General features: G+C 42.6%; 1 protein-coding gene across 1 annotated transcript in view; it reads left to right on the plus strand.

Moving 5' to 3' along the window:
* Positions 1–1,574: 1,574 nt before the first annotated feature.
* DCT (dopachrome tautomerase) overlaps positions 1,575–23,429 on the plus strand; it is a 38,014-nt gene continuing 16,159 nt past the window's right edge. The window contains exons 1-6 of the mRNA XM_019444087.2: positions 1,575–2,389; positions 11,154–11,453; positions 13,884–13,984; positions 14,118–14,284; positions 16,752–16,931; positions 18,601–18,736. Coding sequence (XP_019299632.1) covers positions 1,999–2,389; positions 11,154–11,453; positions 13,884–13,984; positions 14,118–14,284; positions 16,752–16,931; positions 18,601–18,736 — 1,275 coding nt within the window. The 5' untranslated portion in view covers positions 1,575–1,998. The remainder of the gene's footprint in view (positions 2,390–11,153; positions 11,454–13,883; positions 13,985–14,117; positions 14,285–16,751; positions 16,932–18,600; positions 18,737–23,429) is intronic.

The following is a 23,429-nucleotide window of genomic DNA, read 5'->3' on the forward strand; positions in this document are numbered from 1 at the left end:
AAAGGGGCCATGTGACAATGGCAGAGGTTGGGGTGACGCTGCTTCGAACCAGGGAAACAAGAATGGAGGCAACTGCCAAAAGTTGGAAGAGGCAAGAAAGATTCTCCTCCGGAGTCTTCAAAGAATACAGCTTCATCAACACATTGATTTTGGACTTCTGCCCTCAGAATTATGAGAGAATAAATCTGTTATTTTAAGCCACTATGTTTGTGGTAAATTGTTAAGGCAGCCCCAGGAAACTAACACACATGGAGTCTCTCAGCTGACTCAGTCCCAACATTTCTACATGAACTGTGCTTTATTCTAACCCTGCGGTTTTCTACTGTGGCTGCACATTAATATGGCTTACAGAACATATAGCAAATACTGCCCTGGCCACACCCTCAGACATTCTGCTTCCGTGGGCTCGGGTGGTTGGCTGGCATTGGTGCGTAGTCAGAGATGAGAACTGCTACTTAGTCACAATGTCAAGGGCACGACACAGAAATACACAGGGGAGGAACATCTATACAAAAATTGTTTTAGGGGCCCCAGGGTGGCTTAATTGGTTATGCGTCTGACTCTTGATTTCAGCCCAGGTCATGATCCCAGGGTTGTAGGATTGAGCCCTGTGTCTGACTCTGCACTGAGTGTGGAGCCTGCTTAAGATTCTCTCTCTCTCTCTCTCTCTCTCTCTCTCTTGCTTGCTCGCTCCCTGCCCCTCTCCTGTGCTCTCTCCTAAAAAAAAAATTTAAAAAAAAATTTCTTAGGAATTTTCTTCGGAACGTTCTGTATCTTTATGCCCAAATATAAAGTATTCTTAGAAACTGTCTGAAGCAGTGTCACATTGGCTGTCTACACAGACTCTTAGGGCAGTAAGTCAGTCCTGTTTCCACCACGAAGGGGTAAACAGAGGCTCTAACAGTAGCCATCATTATTGACAGGATGCTCCCCTTGCTGCCCTCAGGAGCACGGGGGAGGCATTGTGTTCTAGGTTGAAGTTTGACAATGCTTAACTTTAAGATAAATCAAAAGCTGCCCCTTGCCACCCCTGGCTCCAAATTGTTCCACTGCCTTCCTTACAATCAGATCATTATAATTTTGAATTTCTGGTGGCATGCTACTTTGTGTAATTTTTCAAAATCTGCTGCCTCGATGTGCTGAATAGGAGAATAGTACATTCTTATTTGGAGGGAAGAGGGCCCTTAATTGTGGAACAAAGCAATTCCTTGTACGTCAGCCCTAAATAAATGTTTCTTTATTTCTGAAGTTGTGTGACCTCCTGTAGTGGTCTTTCCAGCACGTCAGCGAGTAGTCAGGAGTGAATTGTAGTTAGCTATGCGCGCTTGTCTGTAAAGGCCTTTTAACAACAACGAGGAACTCACTGCATCTACTGACTCCCCGGGAAGTCTGAGGTCACAAGTTTGGCCGGGGCACATGAGCCCAGATAATGAAGATGGTTTTGCCCTTTTGAGACAAAGCCAGCAACTGTATGGACTTCATTATGCACTTTGGGTCATGTGCTAACAATGAGGGTTTCTCTAATACTAATCCCCCTAATGATGGCTTCTCCCAGCCCTTACAACAAACCTCACAAGGCCCCGTGGTTTGGCAAGCCAGATAGAATAAAGGCAGCACGGTGTTTGGCTTTTGAACTGAGTTCAAGGCAATTAAAGTTATGGGCTAAAGAGGAAAGGAGGGGGTTTAGAAATACCAGTATAATAAGTAGGATGACTGCAGTACCCCGTAAATTAACTCAATTAGACAAAGCCTGATTTAACGGGGGAAAGATGGTGAGAAGCGCTACCCTCATTAAATCTGGCTGTTAGAGGTGCTCCTAATGGCTTTAAATTTGTTTTAGCCGTTTGGATCATATAAAATAGTCTGTGCGTGTGCACGTACACACGTGTACACACGTGGGCTCTGCGATTTTTGTAGGTATTTTTTAAGGAGGAGAGCACTAGAACGCCAAGCAAAACAATATCAACTCCCTCACCCTCAAAACCAAAAATCAACGGAATGAATGCTCAAGAGCTTAAGAGTGGAAGACAAGGAGAAAGGCAGAGTAGAATCAGGGAGTGGAAAGCAAGAGCGGGTTCTTCTGCTGATAAAGCCATGAGCCCCCTTGGGTGGGGGCTTTTGCTCAGTTGCCTGGGCTGTGGAATCCTGCCTGGAGCCTGGGCACAGTTCCCCAGGGTCTGCATGACCGTGAACAACCTGGTGAGCAAGGAGTGCTGCCCGCCACTGGGTGAGGACCCGGACAACATCTGTGGCTATCTGGAGGGCCGGGGCCAGTGCGTGGAGGTGCAAGCTGACACCAGGCCCTGGAGTGGTCCTTACATCCTACGGAACCAGGATGACCGAGAATGGTGGCCAAGGAAGTTCTTCCACCGGACCTGCAGATGCAGAGGTGAGGCAGGTGGACAAGACGCGGGCATGCCTTGAGCCGGGTCAGGGGACCCCAGGTGGGAAGGGAGCCCCTTCTCAGAAAGAGAAGAGGCTCTTGGAAGTGTTAGACCAGGCTTTAAATGGCCAGCCAAGTTTGTTTTTCATAGGCAACGAACTGGGTAAGACTGATGTCTTGGTTATATTTTTCACACCCTCTAGGACATCTAGTTATAGAAACCAAATGAATAGTCCATGGGCCAAGCCTGGTTATGTGAACTCATGCCAACATGCCATTGGCTTGTCTGTTGGAAGGGGAAGCTAACGAGCTCCAGAGTCAGCTTTGAACCTCAGAGCAAGTCCTTTCAAGATTGGTTTGGTGGCCTCTCCTTCTGAAATGGGTTTGCGCTTGTAGAAGAGGGGGTGGGTAACCTTGGCATCTAGAAGACAGGAGTCAAAGGCAGGTGTTCCGCAGTCCTGGTCTCAGTGTTTCTCATGTTTTGAACGGGGCTCAAGCAGAGTACATCTTGCTAGCTAAGGTTATGCTTGGGTTGTCACTTGGGCAAAGTTGGAGGGATGTGGTGGGACCGAGCTTCAGTGAGCTGGGGAAGGAGAGTCATAAAATAACAATGGCTTTTTCTGCTGTTGTCTGGGTTGGATGTGGGCATTTCAAGATTTGCCCCGTGTCCCTCTTTCAGACCTTGGTGTCTCTTTTGACTCAATTCTTTGAAATCTCTAGGCATTTCTTATTCCTCCGGCTCTTCTGAGCCTTCCCAAATCCTTTTCAGTAGTGCCTCTCTGTGTTCAGCAGCCATGCACAGTGGTGATAAACACTCAAAGGCTGGCAGGGCATTTGAAACACAGAAAACACAAGTGGTAACTTTAGCAAAGCCCTTGGCCACTGTTCTACAGCATCCAGCTGCATAGGAAGCTCTCCTTTTTATTATTATTTTTCACTCATGTTCTCATATGATGCTGGCACATAGGAAATACAGATAATTGAGCTATGCAGGAGCATAAAAACATAAACTCAGGAAATGTACAAAGGACTGTGATGTCAATGTAGGAATGATGTTAGTTTTTCTAACTTGTAAAAAATTCTGGCTGTATACATCATTTTGTAGCCATCTTGCTAATTCTGTGATTCAAAGCAACCATTAGGTTTGCCTCTGGTATTCATTGTGACAAAAGTTTTAAATAGCATATTGAACATATACTATCCATTTTTTTTCTAAGCTAATTGAGCATTTGCTTCTATAGACATTATTTCACGGATTCTCATGGCCTTTGTCTGAGAAGCAGTAGGTTTCATATTACCTGTGTGATTGAAACCACACTACATACTAACTTCTTTGTCTATGACTCAAAAATTCTTCTAGAATACTTATTTCTAGGCCAACCAATGATAGAGTGGCACGGCTTACAATGGTTGGGCATCCCCATTTATAGAATCTGGGAGCAGAAGGTATTAGGCAATCACATATAACTCTTACTTCTTCTTATCATCATCTACTTTATATTTTTGACCTGGCTAGCAAGTGTTTTGTTTTGTTTTGTTTTGTGTATTGTTTTTTGTTTTTTTAGGGGGATGGAAAGGACAGAGAATGGCAGAATAGAAGGGGTAATTTTAATTTCCCTTTCCAGAAGAAATGCCTATAACTAGTTCTCCGGAAGTGACAGGAAATTCGGGTAACAGTGACCTGCTTCCTAACATAAAAAGAGATCTCCTGCTCTGAGGAGGATGAACATATGCCTGAGAGGCAGTAGGTCAGAAACAGGGTTTGGCCTATAAGTCCAGACAATAAGGACATCACATGTCTGTAGACCAGTTCAAGGAAGCAGTTTTCTCAGTGTGTATGGTCTTTGTTTCCTCCTCCATGATTTGATCTGTGTAGACTCATTGAGGACCATAGCTCTTTCCATATGAACGTTGGATGGCTCCACTTATGTTGGCCAGGCCAAGTCCTAGTGGCTGAGCTGGAAACCAATTTCGTATAAACAGTAATCACCATTTTGTGATGTGTCATGAGTCCCAAAGCTAGCCACATGACCTTCATTCAGCTTATTCTCCCCCCAGAGTGAGTTGCTTGTCTTCCAAGGGAAGTTTTTGTGGTTTGGGAGGCAGTCTTCAGAATCTAAACCTGACCTTGAACACCCAAAAGCCCTCCTCTCTGGTATCCTCATAGCTTTTTGTAAATAGGGATCCTGGGATTCTTCTAGGTCACTCAAAGGTTATTAAAAAAAGAGACGTAGTTTAACTATGGAAAGCGGACTATTGATGACCCTGAACTTTGTTAATGCGATGGAAAATTAGATGCATCGTTTACCTGTCAATGGACATTTAGATTTTTTCCACATCTTGGCTCTTGAAAGCAGTGGTGTAATAGACATGGGGATGCTAGTATCTCTACAAGATCCTGATTTTCATTCTTTTGGATAAATACCCAGAAGTGGAATTACTGGATCGTATAGTAGTTCTGTTTTTAATTTTTTAGGAAGCTCCATATTGCTTTTTCCACAGTGGCTGCACCATTTTGCATTCCCACCAATAGTGTTCAAGGATTCCAATTTCTCTGCATTTTAGCCAAGTGGTACATACGTCCAACTGAATACTATTCCGTCTTAAAAAAGAAGGAAATCACACAATACGTGATAGCATTGATGAACCTAAGGGGCATTATACTAAGGAAATGAAGCAGTCACAGAAATACAAATGGGCTACTATTCGACTTTTGTGAGGTATCTAAAATACTCAAATTCACAGAATCAAAGAGTGGAATGCTAGTTACCAGGGGCCCGGGGAGTGAGAAACAGAGAGTTACTAGTCAACGGACACAAAGTTTCAGTTGCGCAAGATGAACAAGCTACTGTACCACATTTACCAAGGGTCAACAATAATGTACTGGACACTTAAAAATGCGGTAAAGGGTGTAGATTTCATGTTAAATATTCTTACCCCCCTAAAATAAAATTAAAAACTAAAAAATACCCCATAGTCTTCACGACCTCGTAGTTGGTAAATGATATTAACCTAGGAAAGAGAAATAAAAACAAACTCTGAAGGGGGAAAAAAAACCCTAAATTATGTGTTCGAGTTCTCTGGAGAGAACTTCTCTATTCTCCGTAGGGATACATGGAAACCAAAAAATTGCCAAATTGAGTGGTGAGGAAGAGCTGAATTTCAGGAGAAGATGGCGCTAGCTTTTCACCTTACGAGTCTTAGAACATACCAATTGCAGCCGTGTGTTTGGACTTTTGGAAAACATGCACAGCGAATAGGTTTTGAACTGTTGTCTGAGAGCTTCTTGTTTGTACACGAGACTAAGTACCTCCATTTTCCAATCTCTAAAATGGGGATAATGATGAAACCACACTTGTAAAACCTTTTTGAGCTCTGTAGATGAAAGGCTGTATGTGAGCATAAAGTATTGTTATTAAAATAATAGAATCTCTAATTAAAAGGAATAGGCTATTTAGAGCTCCTTGTAAATTCACTAATCGGTGGTCTTTAAGCTTATTTAGTCTAATGGCTTTCTGAGGTTGAGCTGATACAGTTCATGTAGGAACGTGCATGTCTTGGTTTTTCTAACTCTCCATTTTTATCCCAGTCCTAAGTAGGTCTAGGACTTTGTCTTTTTAAATTTAATTTTTGCCCAAGGACGTATTCAATGGTATATAGATTGGTATCAAGGGACCCTTTCATTTTTTTTCCCCTCTCCATTTTCCAGTAAGATAATGCAATCTTTTCTAAAAGGCCCATCTTCTTATATTTTTTGCTGCTGCTATTGGTAGATTAGGGGAAAAAATGAACTCAGGTTAAATTGATGTAAGAAACCACTAGGGAATCTAAATTAGAAACATAAATATTTTGTGTGCTGGGCTCTCCTGTTGTTTCATTTTTCAGTTGTCGTCAGCATTTTAACGAATTCTTTAGACCAGGTTTAGAAGCTCAAAACATCAAAGGGGTCTGACTGCAGAGCTTTGGGAGATATGCTGGAAAAGGAATTTTTTTACTGAATACATTTCTGGGTTATAGGTGAGCTCAGATGCAGACAGATGCTTTCTTTTTTTACTTATTGGGGTACAGTTGATATATAATATATTCGCTTTAGGTGTACAACATAGTGACGCTACAGTTGCATAGATTACAAAATGAAAGTTAGTACAATAATGTTGACTATATTCCTCGTGCTGTACATGACATCCCCATGACTTACTTATTTTGTAACTTGAAGTCTGTACTTCTTAATCCCCTTCACCCATCTCCCCCCTCCCCCCCACCCCAATTCTTTCTTATTGGGAAAATTAGGACCTCTGTGTTGCTTTTCAGAGGCAAGTATAGCTTTGTAATAAGAAACGTCTTTGCTCAACATAATTGTGCAACAGCTCTGGTCTCCTGAGTCAGAATTCATCATTTTGTCTTTTGTGTTCTGTGGTGTTTGGGTTGTTCCTCCGTTTTCACTTTTCCCGTAGTTAGACTTGCGTTGGTGTTTCACTGCGCACACGTCCTTCCTCTTTTTTCCCCCCTCTGTTTTATTATTTACTTATTCCAAGTTTTTGTTTAAATTCAAATTAGTTAACATACAGCGTGGTATTGGTTTCAGGAGTCCGACCAGTGATTCATCACTTACGTACGATACCCAGTGCTCATCCCAAGTGCCCTCCTTAATACCCCCCACCCATTTAGCCCATCCCCCCAATGTCCTTCATCTCCTGAATGGTGGCATTGTAGCATATTTGCATTTGTATCTCCTAGTGCCTAATGCTTTTTATGCAATTACTCATTGATTCATTCATTACCCGCCCAACTGATGTTTATTTAGCACCAGTTATGCTAGACCCTTCAGGTACAAAGAGGGAAAAAACCCAACATGATTTTGAAGGTGTCCGTAGTGTAGCGGATGGAGAAGACAGACATGAAGACAAATAATTCCAATACTGCTTGTTAAGTGGCATCTACTAATAATGACACTTAATATAGAACTTACTCTGTAGCAGGCACTGTTCTAAGTGCTCGATATATTAACATGCTTGTTTCCCATAAGAACTCTATGAAGTAGAGCTCTTATCCCAATATGACAGGTCTGGAGAAGTTGAGTCCGAAGTTACAAATAATGGCAACTTCTCTGAACTTACCAAGTTGGGAGCACAGAGAGAGGCATGCTGAGTTCTGCCTGCCCTTTAGGGAGTAGGTGTTAATAAATTATCTGTTGAATGAAAAATGGGGGAGATAATTAGCTATTGATAATTTTGTTTCTAGCAACCAAAAATAATTGTGGTAAGGGAAGTGCAGGAATATTACAACTCATGGCATAAGTTATGAATTACTCAATTTCAATAAAACTCAAAGACAAGTTTTACACATTGAAATGTAGAAATGCCTTGAATTATTAGAAAATTTAGGTGTGTTATTCCTTAGCATTTTGAAGGAGGGACTCACTCTCCTATTGTAAAGCTGTGACTATATATTCATCTCCAATCATCTGCCTGTAGGGAAACAGCTGGAAAGTTGGGTATTTAGTATTTTTTGGATGCAGTTTTTTCATTCACTCCTCAAAAGATACTCTAATCCTGTGAGTGTTGCCAGAGAAAGTGATACATTTTAATCAAAGGTGTTTTGAAACAGATCTACAATTTTAGTAGGTACCCTAGGGGAAAATAACCCTGGAATATGTTGTATAGCATCTGGGACTATACTAGTGGCTCAATAAATATTTATAAGTAATTTGTATTTAAGAGCTTCACGCTAGTAATCCGTGTAAACTTTAACTTCACTTGACAATGTAAATTTAACTTGTAAATTTAATTGAAACCATTCAAAAACATGTTTTGGTCTTGGGACTAGTAGGATTTTTTCTTTTTAGTATTTTTTATTTATGTTCTCATACAGTGTTAAAACATACAGATAACTGAACTATGCGAGTATAGACAGGATATTTTGTATGTTACAAGGAGCATAGAACCCAAATAAATTACCTTAAGAAATTCTTCCTACTTATAATATTTTTAACAACATTTTCTTTAACCATCAAAAAATGCATTGTGTAGGGGCACCTGGGTGGCTCAGTGGTTAACTGTCAGACTTCGGCTCAGGTCACAGAGCCTGCTTTGGATCCTGTCTCCGTCTCTCTCTGCCCTTCCCCCACTTGCACTCTTTGTCTCTCAAAAATAAGTAAACATTTAAAAAAATCCATTGGGTTAATAGAAAAGGAGGCCTGTGCATTTTTTTTTTTATGCAGCACAAGTGCTAATCATTTTGTTTCGTGTTATTGTAAATTTTTCTTTTTCTTTAGAAATTCAAATAATCCTGTCTCTACTATGGTCATAATATTTTTTACTTACCTCTGTTTTGGTATTTATAGTTCATCCAAATGATTTACCGGGCCTGCTTTTCCTTTTAATCCAGAAGGATAGGGAGAAAGAGGAAGAAGAAATTTTACTTGTATCGGATTATTTACTACATGCTTCATACGCTTTTGTTTTTAATTATTTTTCAAAAGAAATTCAACTTTATTGAGATATGACTACAAATAAAAGTGTACAATTTTTATTTCGTTTCATTTTATTTTATTTTATTTTATTTTGTTTTATTTTATTTTATTGAGAGAAAAAGAGCATGAGCTGGGGAGAGGGGCAGAGAGAGAGAAAGAAAGAGATAGAGGAGTGGGGGAGAATCTTAACCAGGCTCCACACTGAGCGTGGAGCCCAACAGAGGGCTCAACCCACAACCCCGGGATCATGACCTGAGCTGAAATCAAGAGTTGGACACTCAACTGACTGAGCCACCCAGGTGCCCAAAAGTGTATGATTTTTAAAGTGTACATTGTGATAATTTGGCTTTATATTTTTCTTATTTATTCAACAGTCATTTTGTACAAGGCCAACCACAGGCTTAGACAGCAGGATAACTGCCTTCTAGCTGCCTGTCTCTGAAGCAAGTCAATAATTGTGATAAATGCAATGAAAGGGGAATATGTGGCACCAGGGTTGCTGAGTGCAGAAACATCTGACCTTGACGTGTAGAGTCAAGGATGACCTCGTAGACCACCCGCTGTGAGGCTGAAAACAGTAGTAGATAATCAGGCAAAGAGGAATTTAAAGAGATGATGAGGGAAAAGTGCTGCAGGTAGGACGGGAAGCAAGTAAAAAGGTCTGGGAGGACGGGGAATAGGAGGAGAGGAGGAGTAGGGGAAAGAGGAGGGGGAGGAGGGGCAGGGGAGCAGAGTTGGTCTCCCACATTAATGCTTTATCTAACCCCTCTAATGCCCTGGGAGATAAGCATTATGATCCCCTTTTGCTTCAACATTTTGCTCCAGAAATATTACAAAATTTACCCTCTAATTTACCACCACCTAGGGAATGAGGTGTTGGTCATACCAAAGGCAATAATCGAGGCTAAAAAGGGCAGAGTCAAGAACAAGCTGAAATAATTTCAACTGTAGATGCTGATCAGAAAACTCTTTAGCTCATAGGACTAGTACTCATTCCCTGGGTTGATAAAGCAGAGACCTTTGTGCCACAGACGGGGAGCCCTGCAGTGATTTGCACTTCTCGATATCATGGCAGCTAATTCACCTTTATGACCTGCCAGCCTCCATTGATTTTGTCTTAACTCTGTCTCCTTTGTGAAATAAACCAGCTTTGTTAATGTTAGATTTCACCTGAATTCCTGGCAACCAGCTTATTTATTTGGGTTCTGCCCTGAGCTTGGTGTATATTCCCTTCCTTCTCTAAATCAGTGAACCACTCTGGGTCGGCCCATCTGTGTGTGCCACAGGATAGCGGGAGTCAGCAGCGTGCACGTGTAAGGCGGGGTTCAGTAGCGTGCATGTCCGAGATGGCTGTGCAGCCTGGGGGTGGGGGGGTGGGGGGGACACGGGGTTGGGGGATGCCTGCATGAGAGGAAGGAGAGCTTGGAAGGTGGCACATGTGTATTAGTTTGTTAGGACTGCAGTAACAGAGTGCCACGGACTGGGTGGCAAACAGAAACTCTCTGTCCCTCTGTCTGGAGGCCCAAAGTCCCAGGTGTTGTCAGGGTTAGATTCTTCTGAGGTCTCTCTCCTGTTTTGTACGCAGCTGTCTTTTCCCTGTGTCTTCATATGGTCTCTCTGTACCTATTGCCGTCTGAATTTCCTCTTCTTACAAGGACACTAGTCGTGTTGGAATAGGGGCCACCTAATGACCTCATTTTAACTTAATTACCTCTTTGGAGACTCTAGCTCCAAATACAGTCATCACTGAGGAACTGGGGGTGAGGACTTCAACTTATGGATTTTGAAGGGACACAGTCCACCTGTAACAGCATGTGATGCCTTTCATATTCTGTTTCTTTGCTGGGAGTATTTCTTTTTGTTTGTTTGTTTTGAGAGAGAGAGAGAGAGAGAGAGAGGGTGCACGAGCACGTATGTGAGACGGGGAGAGGAAGAGACAGAATCCCAAGCAGGCTCCACGATGTCAGGGCACAGAGCCCCACTTGGGGCTTGAACTCACGAACTGTGAGATCATGACCTGAGACGAAACCAAGAGTCAGAGGCTTAACTGGCTGAGCCACCCAGGCACCCCTGCGGGGGCTATTTCTACAAAACTCTCTAGCACTCGGTTCACTTGGAGATAGCAACATTTCAAGAGGAGAATAAGGGAAGGAAATCGGTTTTCCTTGCCTTCTTGTAAACACCTTCAGTTTCTCCTCACTATTCCAGTGTTCAGATTCAGAAATTTCTTCCATGTTACATAAACTGACTTCCTCTTCTGTCTCTCCTTTTTCTTTTTTTCTTTTGAATATAAACCAGGACATTTTTATGGGTACCACTGTGGATTCTGCAGGTTTGGCTGGACCGGCCACGATTGCAATGAAAGGAAACCCCTGGTTGTTCGGAAGAATATCCATTCCTTGACTCTTCAGGAGAGAGAGCAGTTCTTGGACGCCTTAGACCTCGCAAAGAACACCACACACCCTGACTATGTGATCACCACACAACACTGGCTCGGCCTCCTGGGGCCCAACGGGACCCAGCCACAGATCGCCAACTCCAGCATTTATGATTTCTTTGTGTGGCTCCATTATTACTCTGTGAGAGATACATTATTAGGTGGGTTTTCCCCTTAGCTTAGGGTATATTCCTATAGGTTTGGGGCTGGGGGTGGATGGGTGGGAAGTAATCAGGCAGGTGAATTAACAAGAGAACAACCTTTAGGGAAGGGTTAGGCTTATGAAAGTCATCAGATTATCAAAATGCTGCCCGAAGTTGGGATGGAGCAGTTTCTACCAGTACGTTGGCTGACTTTCAAAAATGTTTTCTCCTGGAGTTCGTGTTTTGGGTTCAAAGTCTAAACTCTCCTCTGTGAAGCTATTTCCCCTCAAAGGCAAGAGTTGGTGGAGCGGAGGAGGCAAATTCCTTTCGATTCCAGAAGAAAACATTCTAAATCTGGCCATGGAAGCCCTCTCTGACCTTTTTCTTCAAATTAGAGGAATTAACTGAACATGTGCTAAAGCACATGACGCTTCTCTGTGCAGAATTAGAGTGTGCAGAGAGAGTGCGTTTCATTAAACTCGCATGTGTTAGTCTTTAGACTTTCGGATCATCATCATTCATGGTGCCCATAATATGGTGTGCTCCAGCTGGGATTGAGTCAGTGAATGCCGCAGACATCAGTACATTCCAGGGGGGTGTGAATCCATTCTGGGTTCTGCTCGGTGCAGTTCTGAAACATTGGCTCTACCTATTACCCCCACTTTTGGGGTCCCTGGTTAAGGTCAGGGCACATGAAGACATCAAGTTCACTTTGCATAGTCAGATTCCCATGGGAATTGCCTGTCTTTGGGTTTATCACTGGTTCCCTATTGCTGGATTTTGCGTCATTAGTTTGTTTGGGGAATATTAAACTGCGTTCTGAATTGAAACATTTAAAAAGGATGATGTAGCCATCATCCGTGACAACCATTCTTTCCTCAGTGTGAGTCCCTTAAAATCTGCTCTCGGGTAAGCATTTGCCTTTCTTTATCGATAGATAAGGAGGCTCTTCTGGCTATAAACCTGTGTAGTTTTCCTGTCATCACTCTGAGGAATTTTTGCTTTATGAAAGAGTAGTCTCTCTGGAGGGACAGAAGACTATAATTTCTGGTTGGATCTAGGAATTAAATTTATATTTGTGTCTGTTCAGCTTTCTGAAGTTATGATAGGCACTTTGAAAAAGAACTAAAGTTAGCTAAAGTTTCTACATAACCACTAAAAGCTGTTACGAAAGAGGAAGAAGCATAGAACAGGCAGTAAGGAGGTCATTAAATTGCCCACAGCTTTTCACTACAATTGGCAGTTCCAATGGCCAGCCAAATTGGTTTGGATGTATTTCTCTCTCTTCTAGTCTTGGCGACCATGCTTGTCAGCTAGTGGTTTTAACTGCTCATTGGCTGAGGCAAAACCCAAAAGAATGGAAAGTTCTTCCCAGTTTCATAAATGCCTGAATTAGGACTAAGTGCAGTTGAAGTTACTTTACTATTAATTAATCCCTCCCTTATGAATGTGTGCATTTATAAGGAACAGGTTGATAAATGTCTTTTGAAAATGTATTTCATTGAGGGCTTCGTGGTCTATTCCTTTGGATACCTTTATTTCATCTTTATTTATTTATTTATTTATTTATTTATTTATTTTTATTTTTTTATTTTTTTTTTATTTTTTAATATATGAAATTTACTGTCAAATTGGTTTCCATACAACACCCAGTGCTCATCCCAAAAGGTGCCCTCCTCAATACCCATCACCCACCCTGCCCTCCCTCCCACCCTGCCCTCCCTCCCACCCCCCATCAACCCTCAGTTTGTTCTCAGTCTTTAACAGTCTCCTATGCTTTGGCTCTCTCCCACTCTAACCTCTTTTTTTTTTTTTTTTTTTTTTTTTTCCTTCCCCTCCCCCATGGGTTTCTGTTATGTTTCTCAGGATCCACATAAGAGTGAAACCATATGGTATCTGTCTTTCTCTGTATGGCTTATTTCACTTAGCATCACACTCTCCAGTTCCATCCATGTTGCTACAAAAGGCCATATTTCATTTTTTCTCATTGCCACGTAGTATTCCATTGTGTATATAAACCACAATTTCTTTATCCATTCATCAGTTGATGGACATTTAGGCTCTTTCCATAATTTGGCTATTGTTGAGAGTGCCGCTATAAACATTGGGGTACAGGTGCCCCACCTTTATTTCATCTTAATGAAATGTTGCTTAAAAATATGTCAGGGCTCTCAAAGCTGAAAGTGACCTGAATTTCTCTCGATCTCTGTTGACAATCAAACTTCTGAGAGATGAAGGAGAATTTATCCTAAAAGTGTTAGTTGCTTCCGAAATTGTTCTGTTGTTGCTGTTGCTGGTTTCAGAGGGATAAATGACAAAACCAAAAAATTTTTTTCAATTAAAACAGCATGGACTTATTGGCTCTGTAGACCCATCCCAATGGGGTAAGGGTTTGACATTTGAAAAATTCTATTCCACAATCTTTAGCATGTTTCCCAATTGCTTTAGGACCAGGGCGCCCATACAAGGCCATAGACTTCTCACACCAAGGACCCGCCTTCGTTACCTGGCACCGGTACCATTTGCTGTGGCTGGAAAGGGATCTCCAGGTTGGTCAAAACTATGCATTGGGTACTTTTAATTTTGCATTTGGTCAAGACCCATAACAGTCTTTGCTTTCCATGCTTTCTTGTTGTATTTGATATTATGAGTTAAATAACTAGGCTTGCCCTTTGCTTTTAGCGCCTTATTGGCAATGAGTCCTTTGCTTTGCCCTACTGGAACTTTGCCACTGGAAAGAACGAATGTGACGTGTGCACAGACCAGCTGTTTGGGGCAGCAAGACAAGATGATCCAACTCTAATTAGCCGGAACTCAAGATTCTCCAGCTGGGAAGTTATCTGTGATAGGTAATGGCATATATACCTGCAATGGAAATACAGAGACCACATTTCCTTGTGTCTGAGAGATGGAGAGGCACTTTATATTTCTATTTCTAATGTGTGTTGAGTTCTGTTTCCATGTTGCTGAAAATTATTTTCCTGAAGGAGGTAGGATTTTTAAAAATTCTAAGCCCCTTAATAAAAAAAAAAATGCAGGTATGGAATTGAATGTGCTTGGTCATAATTTCTAGATCAAGTGTTTTCTTCTTTTTTTTTAATGTTTATTTATTTTGAGAGTGAGAGAAAGAGGGAGAGCACGAGCAGGAGAGAGGCCCAGAGGGAGAGATAGAACCCCAAGCAGGTTCCACACTGTCGGCGCAAAGCCAGATGCGAGGCTCAATCCCACGAACTGTGAGATCATGACCCAGGCCAAAATCAAGAGTCAGATGCTCAACCAACGGAGCCCCCCCCCCCCCCCGCCCAGGCGCCCCTAGATCAACTGTTTTAAAATTAGAAGTAGTTTCTGCATTCAGCCAAACATTCTTAAGCACTGATCATATTCCAAGCAGTGAAATAGTACTGGCAATACAAGGATGGATAAAAGAGCTTCCCACTTGACTATGGTTTTATGTTTACAAAGGCAGATTGTGTGTAAACAAATTACAATACAGCGTGAAAAGTATCATGATAGGTATAAGTGGAAAGCCAAGAAGAGAGGCAGGGAATCCTCTAAGATGCGGAGGCACAGACCTTAAGCAGATGTAGGGTGGGGTGGTGAGTGTGTCCTAGGTGGAGGGAACATTATGTATGAAGCTATAGAAGTCTCTGGAAGCAGTCTGGTATGGCTGGACCATCGGGCGATGGTGAGCTGAGAGGGACCAGGGATGGGGCAGGGGAGAATGATCTCTGAAATACTGAAGAACACATAAGCAGATGAGCAACCTGCCGCCCATGGGGAACCCTGTCCTCCATGATCCCTTAGATTGGTTTCTTTTCCCTGGCACACATCTCAGGAAAAATTCCCCACAAGGCTCTTCTGCCTTCCTTTATTCATCTGTTTCCTCCAAATCCTCCTGTTTTTAACCAGACTGCTCTAGCTCCCCCGCCCTGTGTCTTTCTCCTGCTCCATGGCATGGAACTTCCTTGTCAACGCCCCCAGTGTGGGTGTGCATGTGTCTGTAGGGGTGCAGGTCAAGCTGGCAGGGATCCTGTCTCCTCCATTCTGAGCTTTCCCTGCAGCCCTGTGGAGAGTGCCCTACAACATGCAGGGATGTAAGAAGTGCTTTTTGACATGATGCCATAATCCCATAAAGCCCCATTTCTCATAGCTCCTTGGGGAATTAATAGGTGGTCCAATCAAACACATTTAAGGAATGCTGAGTTACAAAGGTTTTACGTTTTAGAACATCTCCGAGACTTTCCTATGGAAGTGTACTCTTAGAGGGAGCCTAAACTCACCCAACTCTGACACACTTACTTCACAGACTGTGTCACTGGCACACACTTGGGAAATGCTGCCTTGGAGGCCTTTCTGCCTTGTTTTCTGGTACTGGCCTCTTTCATCCTCACGTGTGCATTGATTCTATTCTCACAGACCCAGGACTATCCCCTTACCCATTAAAACCCACACAGAGGGGCGCCTGGGTGGCGCAGTCGGTTAAGCGTCCGACTTCAGCCAGGTCACGATCTCGCGGCCCGTGAGTTCGAGCCCCGCGTCAGGCTCTGGGCTGATGGCTCGGAGCCTGGAGCCTGTTTCCGATTCTGTGTCTCCCTCTCTCTCTGCCCCTCCCCCGTTCATACTCTGTCTCTCTCTGTCCCAAAAATAAATAAAAAACGTTGAAAAAAAAAAAATTAAAACCCACACAGAAACATCTTTGATATTTTATCTCCTGCAGTGAAATAATGCTCTACTGGTGGAATTCTAGGCCACAACAAACTTGTAGGGTGTAATCTTTTATGGGTGTGGAACCTTCTCAGCCTCTGTGTTTACCACATAGCTATCCCTGCCATCTTGGAACACTTTCTCATGCAACTTTTTTCTTAATATCTCTCCTCTACCTAGTTTTGTCTGTTTTTACTCTGGTGCCCTTCATTTGCCTTCAGTTTGCCTAAAATGTTCTCCTAGCCTTACGCAGCCATTTCTGCCAACACTAGCTTAGCTGGGTATAAAACAGGTCATCCTGCTCTCTTCAGTTACTCATCATTCAAATGCACCTCCTAGGAGTCACCATCTTGCTTATAAACTTTCTTACTTTCCAACGGAATGGTACTTTATCTTCATATACATGCATATTTTATGCATCTGGTTTTTTGAAACTCTTTAATCCATAATTACTTTTGAAGATAGTACTTTTACCACATATTTTTGACCCTTGTAAGGTAACTATAATAAGATTTTATTATGACTAAGTTTTTGCTTGGTTTGCTTGGCCCAAAGTTATGATAGTAGCCACAAATTAAAACATGCTATTTTCACTCTCCTTACAACCCTTAGCCTAGATGATTATAACCGCCGGGTCACCCTGTGTAACGGAACCTCCGAAGGTCTGTTGAGAAGAAATCAAGTGGGAAGAAACAGTGAGAAATTGCCAACTTTAAAAGACGTGCAAGATTGTCTGTCTCTCAAGAAGTTTGACAATCCCCCTTTCTTCCAGAACTCTACCTTCAGCTTCAGGTTGGTGCTCTGAGCTCTGTTAGACTGGCAGTTTACAATATTTTAGATTTTCATGCCTGCGGTTGTAATGAACTGGAAGGAAATCCAGTGTTGGGAGTCATTTACAAAGCTAAGTAAGGGCTTGATGAGCAAGGATAACAAGGAGCCACTGTTAGGAAACTCATCATCCACCCACTCTAATGGGTAGTGTGGTTTTAATATCTTCTAACTTAGCTATTCAAAACCATCTTTTGTATTTCTAATTATGGCACATATATAAGCACTGTCTTCAGAACCAGGGTACTTCATTAAATATAGTATTTAAAAACATTTGCTCGTGCTCTTTCTTTTCTTTTAAATTTATCAGCCATAGACCGTAACAGTGAGGTCTAAGATCTCCGAGGAGTATTACAGACTAAATTCAACTCAAATTATAGCACAGCAATGACATTACAATACTTGAAATTTAAAGGCCAACTAATAATTCTCTCCCTCTAAAAAGACTTTAAGAATTGTAAGAAATAAGTACGGGATGTAAATAAGATTTTAAACAAAGATGAATGGGGCTCCAAAAAGGCACGGTGGATAGATTCATGGTCTTCCAAACCAGAGTCTCTCTAACTGTGTGTAAATTATACAACCAATGTGTTATTTGGGGCTGGACAGGAGTAAACTGAATGTAAACGCAGAGTCTGTGCTAAGTGCAGCAGAGCTCAGAGTCTGCGTTGGCATTAGACACAGACCTCAAGTAGTGTCCAAGGTCATGTAAAGGCTGACACCTAAGATGGTTTGAGAAGGAGTATGCATTCATTTTTTTACTGTAGTAAACATGCTGTTGAAATGGAGTGTAATCTTTATAGATTTGAGTTAAAGGAGTGGTTATCAAGGTGTGGTGCCTAGACCACCATAATGGGCATCACTTGGGAGCTGGTTGGAAAGACAGATTGTGAAACCCAGCCCACACCAACTGAACCAGACACTCTGAAAGTGGGGCATGAAATATGTGTTTTTCTTCAGTGATTCCCATGTACGCTTCAATCTGAGGATCCTTGAGTTAGGATGAAGACAATTTGAATTTCCTACAAAATGGGGAGGGGAAAAAGACAAGGGTAAGAAAAATTTGGAGATATGTTTCGAAGGCTGAATATAACTGATCACAGACCATGAATCTATCCAACATGCTTTTTGAAGCCCTATTCATCTTTGTTTAAAATATTTACATCCATACTTATTTCTCACTCTCAAGCCAGAGGTCTGTTTATTTGAGAAATGGGAATATAAGATTTTATATTAATTCCAAAAATATTTCTGATCACTGGCCATGTGCTGGGCATGGTATTGATCCCTGGCAATAAAAATCACAAGAAAACACAGTCTGTGTCTTCTAAGAGTTCATAGCCTGGCATGCGAGACAGATATGAAGGTAAAAATTGGTCATACAGTACACATAAAAGAGGTGTAATCCCACTGAGCAGTGCAGTAGTAGCAGTGATCAAGAGTTCCCTCCCCTTATTAAGATCATTATTAAAGGTTGGGACTAAGTTGCAGTTAATGAGCTGGGACAAAGCTCATTAACTTTGAGCTTTCCCTGCCCCATCTCAAGTTAGAAGGCTATTATTTAGGTTGGAAACAATAAAAAGAGACCTTTATCAATCGTGACTCTCGTTGCTGACATATTGATTTCTCTCAGGAATGCCCTGGAAGGGTTTGATAAAGCAAACGGGATCCTGGACTCTCAAATGATGAGCCTGCATAACTTGGTTCATTCCTTCTTGAACGGGACAAGCGCTTTGCCACACTCTGCTGCCAATGATCCCATTTTTGTGGTATGTTCAAAGGCTCAGAATAGATGGAAAATTTTCTAGATAATACGTTGGATGTATTTGCTTTTCAGAAAGATTAAGGTTTCGTGTGTGTGTGTGTGTGTGTGTGTGTGTGTGTGTTTTCTCTGTGTGAATGTTGGGATGTATTCATATGTGAATTCATTTTACTCTACACCACACAGGTGGTTATATGGCATTTAAAGTCCCCTCTTTAGAAACCCATGCTTTAGAGATGATTAGCTTTGGAATGACCCCAGACAGGAGTTTATAGTCCAGAGGTCGATTCATAAGTTAGCATAATGATATTATAAATCATATCACAATTTAGCATAATTTATATAATAAATTAGTAAAATGGAAATAACTTTTTAATGATCAGATGAGTGGTGTTGAAGATGAACGGTGGGACCACCATGACCCTTGCATGGAACCCAACCACTTGGCAACTTCGGAGCAGCACACAAGTCCACGGCCCTGTTTGGCGTTTGGTCCTGGGCCCCCTCGTTTTGTAAAGCATTCTGCCTATAAATGAGCTGCTCCTGCTGTCTCCATGTCATTGTGTCCGCTTTGGACTGAATCTTTCATGTCAGATACTTGCCAGAAGAGAGTGTGGGCTTCCTTCAGAGTACAAGAATAGGTTCTTTTAGGCCTTCTGTGTCTACTCACTAATCAATGCTTGTAGGTTGGCCAGAAGCTGGTCTTCACTTGCTTTCATGGTTCCACGCCACCTAGGAACACGTTCATTTGAGATGGGGAGGGCACTATGGCCACTACCTACCCCCAAACGTAGGAGGCCACTGATAGGTAAGAGAACCTGGTAGTGCTGAATGGTTTGGGTCGGTTTGCAAACTTAATTGTATATTCAGTCATTTCTTTTTGGTTGGCAAATGAAAGAGTCTACTCACATTAATTTAGAATAAGAAAATGAATATTTTGACTTAACTGGGAAACTGAGAAATGCCGCCGGCTTCAGGTATGGCTGAATCTGGGGGCTCAAATGACGTCAGCTAGCTCCCTGTGTCTGTCTTCATAAACAACCTCTTCCTACGTGGTAGTTGAGCTAGCCGTTGAGAGCCACAAATGTGCACTCTGCCAGCTTATCACAGGGGGAGGAAGTAGCCATGTTACCATAGTAACAGAGAACGGTTCCACGATTGGCCAGGCCTGGATAATGTGCCCTCCCTGAACCAATCAGTGTGGCAAGGGGAATGAGGTATTCTGATTGGCCAGACTAAGGTCACATGTTCACCCCTCTCCCCTTCCCACCAATGAGTGTGCGCCACTTTAGGGAGTTCCGTGCAGGAAAGAAAGTTTGTGTCAGCCAGTAGAGGGGCGGAGAGTGGAGAAGAGGTGCTGGACACAGTAGTACGACAAATGCTTTCCTTTAATACAGAAACTGCATGTGATGTTCTTTAATTTATTAGCTGGCTTCGTATCTCTGAGAGGAAATACAGCCAGTACGGAGAGCTTCTGTTGATTATGGAGGAACCTCATAATTCTTTAAAATTCATGGTGTAATGAACTCCCTTGATATGTTTGTCTCACTTTAAAACAAAAGGAAAACGGGCACCTGGGTGGCTCAGTCCGTTAAGTGTCCGACGTCGGCTCAGGTCATGATCTCACTGTCCATGAGTTCGAGCTCTGCATCGGGCCCTGTGCTGACAGCTCGGGGCCTGGAGCCTGCTTCGGATCCCTCTCTCTCTTTCCTTTTCCCGCTCATACCGTCTCTCTCTGCGTCTCAAAAACCGAAGAAATGCTAACTAACTAAATAAATAATTAACAAAAGGTAAAACAGGAAGACACTTGATGGGATGCTAAGTGTTAGAATTCCAAGCCTTATTCGTTTTAAAAACCTGCTCACCAAGGGGCTGTCTTGAGACAGCCCCAAAATAAGGAGGTGCAGGTCAGGGCCACGTCACCCCAGCTGTCCTTGGGCTGTACCCTCCAGTCAAAGACCGCAAGGAATGTACCTGTTGTGGAACACTGTTGGCTTTAGTCTTTGTCGCAGGGACAGACTGGGAAACCACCGGGTGGCTCAGGTGCTGGAAGAGAATGAAGGGATCTGGGCTTGTGCTAGCGGATCTGGGGAGGGTTTAAGGAGGCAGGGCCTTGCCCTGCATCGGATGCTGTCTGGATTCTATGACTGAGTATCCCAACAATTTTTTTTTTTAATTTTTTTAAATGTTTTATTTTTGAGACAGAGAGACAGAGCATGAACGGGGGAGGGGCAGAGAGAGAGGGAGACACAGAATCGGAAGCAGGCTCCAGGCTCTGAGCCATCAGCCCAGAGCCCGACGCAGGGCTCGAACTCACGGACAGCAAGATCGTGACCTGAGCTTCAGTCGGACGCTTAACTGACTGAGCCACACAGGCGCCCCTCCCAACAATTGTTAGTAATTGAGAGAGCAGTGGCAGTCGCTCGTATTGGCCAGGAAAGGGCTAAAGTTCATGTTAGGTATTTTGCGGTTTGGACTCTGTTCACTTTTGTCTGCACTCCGACGCTGGTGCAGAATTGCCTTGGTTTTGTCCTGATCCATCACGGAGGGTCACAGGGTGACTTTGTCTGATGTTGATGCCCCATGATTGTTCTACCTTCGGCAGAACACCCGGGCCTCCCTGATAGTGCCAGGTCAGCTCCAGGTTGTCCAGAGGCTGCTTTTCCGCCCCTCAAGTACAGCTTGCCAGCGTTGGTGTAGAAGCTTTAAGACATCTTAAACATTTGTATCTCAGCTGCTGAACCCCTAAAGCAGTGTCTCTGCTTTACAGATACTTAACTGACCATCTACTATTTTAACCCCGTCTTCAGGGTTGTGTGTCCTGGAGAGTTTCAAAGCAACTAGAAGAAGAAATTTCACCACCGTTCCTTTTTTATTTTGCCAGTGCTTTGAATTTAAACTCTTATCTAGTATAGATTGTATGTTGTAGCAATAACTTTATGTTATTTTTTTCCTAGAGTTTTTCTCACCTTAGTGTTAATCTTAACAATGGGTCTTAGTCAGCTCAGGTTGCTGAGTTCTGGAGGCTGAAAGTTCAAGTTCAAGGTGCTGAATGCTTTGGTTCCTGGTGAAAGCTCTCTTCCTGGCTTATAGACCACTGCCTTCTTGGTGATGTGTACTTAAGTGGAAAGAGAAGCAGCGAGCTCTCTAGTGTTTCTTCTTATAGGAACACCAGTCCCATCCTCTCAGGGCCCCACACATATGACCTTATTTAATGCTAATTACCTGTTTATCGGTCCCATCTCTGAATACAGTCACATTGGGGGTTAGAGCTTCAACGTATGAATTTGAGGGGGCCGTAATTCAGTCCCTATCACAGTGTATCCTGAAACCATCAGTTGATAGCAGTTTGTTTTTCTGGACTCCTGGAAGGCCACATGGCATAGTCAAAAGAACAATGGATTGTAAGTCAAGTAAGTTGCCTTTAGTCCTGAATTGTGCAACCTTGGGAGTCTTACTGAATTACATGGAGCACTCTGCAAAGTGCAGGTCACGGGGCTCGATCTGGTGTCGGAGGAGGGTGTGCTCATTAATGCAACACTTAATAGATTAGAATAATATGAAGCTGCTTTAGAAACTGCCAAGTACAACACAACAGTTATCGTAAAATAACAGTGTGTTTCATGGTTGTTGCTGGGAAAGAATTAGAGAACTATATGTTGGCTTTGAATTGCTAAACCTTAATTAAGGTTTTTTATCTTGTTCTCCATAGCAGACAGTTGTGCCCTAAGGCAATTTTACTGACAAGCACAAAGTCAGAGTTATTTCAGAGGTGATTTATTATTTTTACTCCACCCAAGGTACAAAAAAAAAAAAAAAAAAAAGGAGATATGAAGGAGGGTAAAGGTATAGCTCACAATGCTCTAAGCTTGCATGATGGTGTGAGGGTCTAGATAGCTTTCTGGGCTCCAGGATGGATGAACTCCTGGCAAGGGTGAGTTATAGGAGATCTGGATACAGAGCAGTGGATGGAACTGTTTCTTTTTCTCAAAAAGCGTTTCTGCCCTCATATTTGTGTGTAGGAAAACACGAAGGGGTCATCAGAAATGTGGACTCTTAGTCCCAACCTCCAGCAAGGTGGGGGCTTCTGTTTAAAGCCTCCACAGCTGTCTTCTCTCTTCTGTAGGATGCTTGCCTCATTCATGGGTTCTGACTTGATATTTCACATCATTTTTCTGGCTCTTGTCTCAGCCATCAGCCTATGCCAAGGAGTTCTTGTGTCTCCCTTCTCTGGTATATAACTTCACATCTCGTTACCGATACTGTATTTCTCTAAATAAGATTTTATAGAGCATACGTTTTCAACAATATAATGCCCACACACTGTCCCTATTCATGAGGAAAAATGTGACACCACTCCTTACCCAGTACTCCAAAATGTTAGGGGGAGAACAGCAGAATCTTCTGACTGATTACGGATTATACACCCCCACATGACCTTTCTCTCCTAGTAAAGGAAATAAAGGCGATGCTGGTAATTTGCTTTTCAGCATCCTAAGTTTCAAGGATTGTTACCTCTTATCTCCTTCTTTGGAGGATGCCTAGTAAGCACGTAGGGCTTCACTCACTTTTCTGTGAATGGCCCTATCGATTGCATATGTTTTAGGGTTTGCAGGCCAAATGATCTCTGTTGTAACTACTTCACCCCTGCCACTGCAGCGTGAAAGCAGCCATAGACGGTACATGAACGAGTGAGTGTG

Source organism: Panthera pardus, unplaced genomic scaffold (genome assembly GCF_024362965.1).
Source record: "Panthera pardus isolate Hobbes unplaced genomic scaffold, ASM2436296v1 HiC_scaffold_1, whole genome shotgun sequence".
Classification (NCBI taxonomy): domain Eukaryota; kingdom Metazoa; phylum Chordata; class Mammalia; order Carnivora; family Felidae; genus Panthera; species Panthera pardus.